This window comes from Podarcis bocagei (assembly GCF_964188305.1).
Source record: "Podarcis bocagei genome assembly, chromosome: 4".
Taxonomy (NCBI): domain Eukaryota; kingdom Metazoa; phylum Chordata; class Lepidosauria; order Squamata; family Lacertidae; genus Podarcis; species Podarcis bocagei.
In genome coordinates this window covers 488,165-491,202 of record NC_138128.1, presented here as the reverse complement: position 1 = coordinate 491,202, position 3,038 = coordinate 488,165, and the positions used below count along the sequence as shown (strand labels likewise).

The 3,038-nt window shown below is 67.7% G+C and overlaps 1 protein-coding gene across 1 annotated transcript; it reads left to right on the top strand.

The window, feature by feature from the left end:
• The first annotated feature begins 667 nt into the window (after window positions 1–667).
• On the top strand, window positions 668–2,290 carry FAM43A (family with sequence similarity 43 member A). The gene has a single exon (XM_081189303.1). The coding sequence runs from the start codon at window positions 789–791 to the stop codon at window positions 2,148–2,150; it is 1,362 nt and encodes a 453-aa protein (XP_081045429.1). The 5' UTR covers window positions 668–788; the 3' UTR covers window positions 2,151–2,290.
• Window positions 2,291–3,038: the final 748 nt, after the last annotated feature.

The following is a 3,038-nucleotide window of genomic DNA, read 5'->3' as shown; positions in this document are numbered from 1 at the left end:
GAGATAGATCTCTGGACCTTGAGCTCCTTGGACGGGGGGGGAACTGCGACATAAATGCAGAAACATGGAAATAAAGAAATAGAAAACAGAACCGGGAGCTCCGTTTCCTAACATGGTTAGAGATGAGGAGTTCTGTTTGCTATCCCGTTTCTCCGTTTCCGTGTCCCCCCCCCACCTCTCGCCCTCCCCCGCCGGGATTTTGCCCGAATTCGCCCTTTTGCGACGCGGTTCTTTTGTGCCTCTGCTTCCCCACTGCGCGCCGTCCTTGCCGCTTCTCCGGCTGCCCAGCAGAGGATGCGACCGGCGGGGGGCGAGGGGCGGAGAGGCAGCAGCGCGCAAACGCAGCCGGGAACGACAGCCAAGCCTCCCCCTCCGCCTTGAGCTCCCCTTTTTCAGCCGGGTCCTCGATCCGGAGCCGCACGCGCATCTCCCCGCCTTCCCTCCCCGCCGAGCGCGCTCCCCGGCCGGGAAAAGAGGAGGGCCGCGGCGCCGGGGCTCCTCCTGCCTCGGCTCGGTCCCTCCCTCCGCTTCCGTCGGCGCCGCCTCCGCTCCTCCCCGGCGGGGCTTCGGGGCGCCGCCGGCCTATATTTAGCGGCGCGGCCGCCCGCGCGGAGCCCCGAGCAGCGGCCGCGGACGGGATGTGAAGCGCGCTGCAGCGGCGATGGAGACGGAGCGGCGGCGGGTCGGGCAGCGGCGGCGGCGCGGCGAGGGGCGGCGGGCGCGCGCGCCGATGCGGCGGTGGCAGGCGGGGGGCCCGTGCCCGGCTGTCCCCCTCGGGCGCCGTCGGGATGCGCGGGCGGCCGGGGCTGCGGCGGGCGCCTCCAGCTGAGGAGCAGCAGCAGCAGCAGCGCCCCGGGCCGGCCGCGCCGTCGGGCGGCGACGCCATGCTGCCCTGGAAGAGGCACAAGTTCGAGCTGCTGGCCGCGGACGACGAGCAGCTGACGCAGCAGCAGCACCAGAAGACGCAGCAGAAGCACCGGCGGCATCCTCCGCCTCCTTCGCCGCCTCCTCCGCCAAGCGCGCCGTCGGGGAAGGGCAAGGGCAGCTGCTGCGCGGCGGGCGCGGGGAGCCTGCCCTGCTCGGCGGCGCTGGGCTCTCTGGCTCGCGCGTGCCCGCCCGAGGGCGCCCTCAGCAGGATGGGCAACCTGTTCCGCTGCAAGCGCAAGAAGTTCCGCGTGAGCAGCGAGGCGCCCACCTACACGGTGCTCTACCTGGGCAACGCCACCACGCTGCAGGCCAAGGGCGAGGGCTGCACGGACGTGGCGGTGGGCAAGATCTGGGCCAAGAGCGAGGCCGGGCGCCACGGCACCAAGATGAAGCTGACCATCGGGCCGCAGGGCATCCGCATGGCGCCCGCCGCGCCCTCCGAGGCGGCCTCTCGCCCCGGCCACCTCTACCTGCTGCACCGCGTCACCTACTGCGTGGCTGACCCGCGCCTGCCGCGCCTCTTCGCCTGGATCTACCGGCACGAGGTGAAGCACAAGGCCGTGCTGCTGCGCTGCCACGCCGTGCTGGTCTCCAAGGCCGAGAAGGCGCGCGCCATGGCGCTGCTCCTCTACCAGACGTCGGCGGCGGCGCTGGCCGAGTTCCGCCGCCTGAAGAAGCGCGCCGACGCGCGGCACCAGCAGCTCCAGCAGGCGGGCGCGGCGGCGGCCGACGGCGCCATCCCGCTGGTGCCGCTGCGCAAGCTGCTCCTGCACGGCCCCGGCTGCTGCTACAAGCCGCCCGTCGAGCGCAGCCGCAGCGCGCCCAAGCTGGGCTCCATCACCGAGGACGCGCTGGGCGAGGAGCTGGAGGAGCGCGCCGCCGGCCTGGCCAACGGAGGCGGCCCCGACGGCGAGGAGGAGGAGGAGGAGGGCGACTGCGACGACGACGAGCTGCTGGCGCCGCTGGGCGAGGACGAGGACGACGACGGGGCGGACGCGGCGCGCAGCCTGGGGCAGCTCATCTGCGACCTGGGCGAGCTGGCCATCGGCAACGACGTGGCGCTGCTGCGCGCCGACCTGCGCGTCACCCGGCTCCTCTCGGGCGAGAGCACCGGCAGCGAGTCGTCCATCGAGAGCAACGGCCACGACGGAGGCTCCCCGCCGCCGCCGCTCCAGCCGTGCCGCGGACCCGACAGCCCCGAGCCCGGAGGAGACAGCGGCTGACGGAGCCGTCGGAGGGGCGGCTGGCCTTAGGCAGGGGAGGCTCCGCCAAGGCGCAGGGAAGACGGGCCACGCTTGCCGGCGCCCTCCAGGTGGGACCCTCTTTGCCCCCCGGGGCCACCACGCGAGCCTCCTCCTCCAGGCAGAAATGCCCCGGCACATTTCCTCCTCGGCCCGGCGGCCGGGCTTCAGAGAAGGAGCCCCGTCCGGCCGCCCGCTCGCCGGTAGGACCACCCCGCTCCCGAACGGTGGGATGACGCCCCGGCTTCTCGGGACCCCCCAGACTTGCCAAATGCTTTTCCGTAACCCTGGGGGTGGGGGAGGGGTGTGTCTTGTTTACAGATCCCCAAGGGGGGAGGGGGTCTTCATCCTTCCTTCCCTGCCTGACTCTCCTATCCTTCCTCCTTTTTTTGAAAAAGCGTGCGTCTCCCTCCCTGGTTCCTTCCATTCCATGCTGTGTTAAGAGATTTTTTTCTTTTTTTCTTTTGCACTGTGGTGGAGATCATGGAGACCTTTTTGGGGTGTTTTTTTTTAAATTATGAGGTTTGGCGAATATTATTTTTATTCTCCACAAATCCATTTTCTTCTCCAGTCTCAGTGTTTCTATAGATATGTATAGATATATTATAATTATTATTATATCTTTTGCTGTGCAAAAGGAAACTGTACATGTGGATGTTCACTTCAACCCATGGAAAACACAAATGTATATCTAATACATTTAGTTGCTGTTGTCATTTTTCTTAATTTCTGGGGCAGGAGCCTGGCCTTCTGGGTTGGGTTTGCTCCCGTATTTGGAGATGCTCACAGAGGAAGTTGCTGCTGCCGGCTGAGCAGGAGGCTGCCTGCCTTTGTTCTGCCCCCATGGCTCTCCCCCGGCCTGTGCCCCCC

Bases quoted from the DNA above. Each gene is read 5' to 3' on its own strand.
- FAM43A (XM_081189303.1), top strand. From the start codon at position 789: ATGCGCGGGCGGCCGGGGCTGCGGCGGGCGCCTCCAGCTGAGGAGCAG.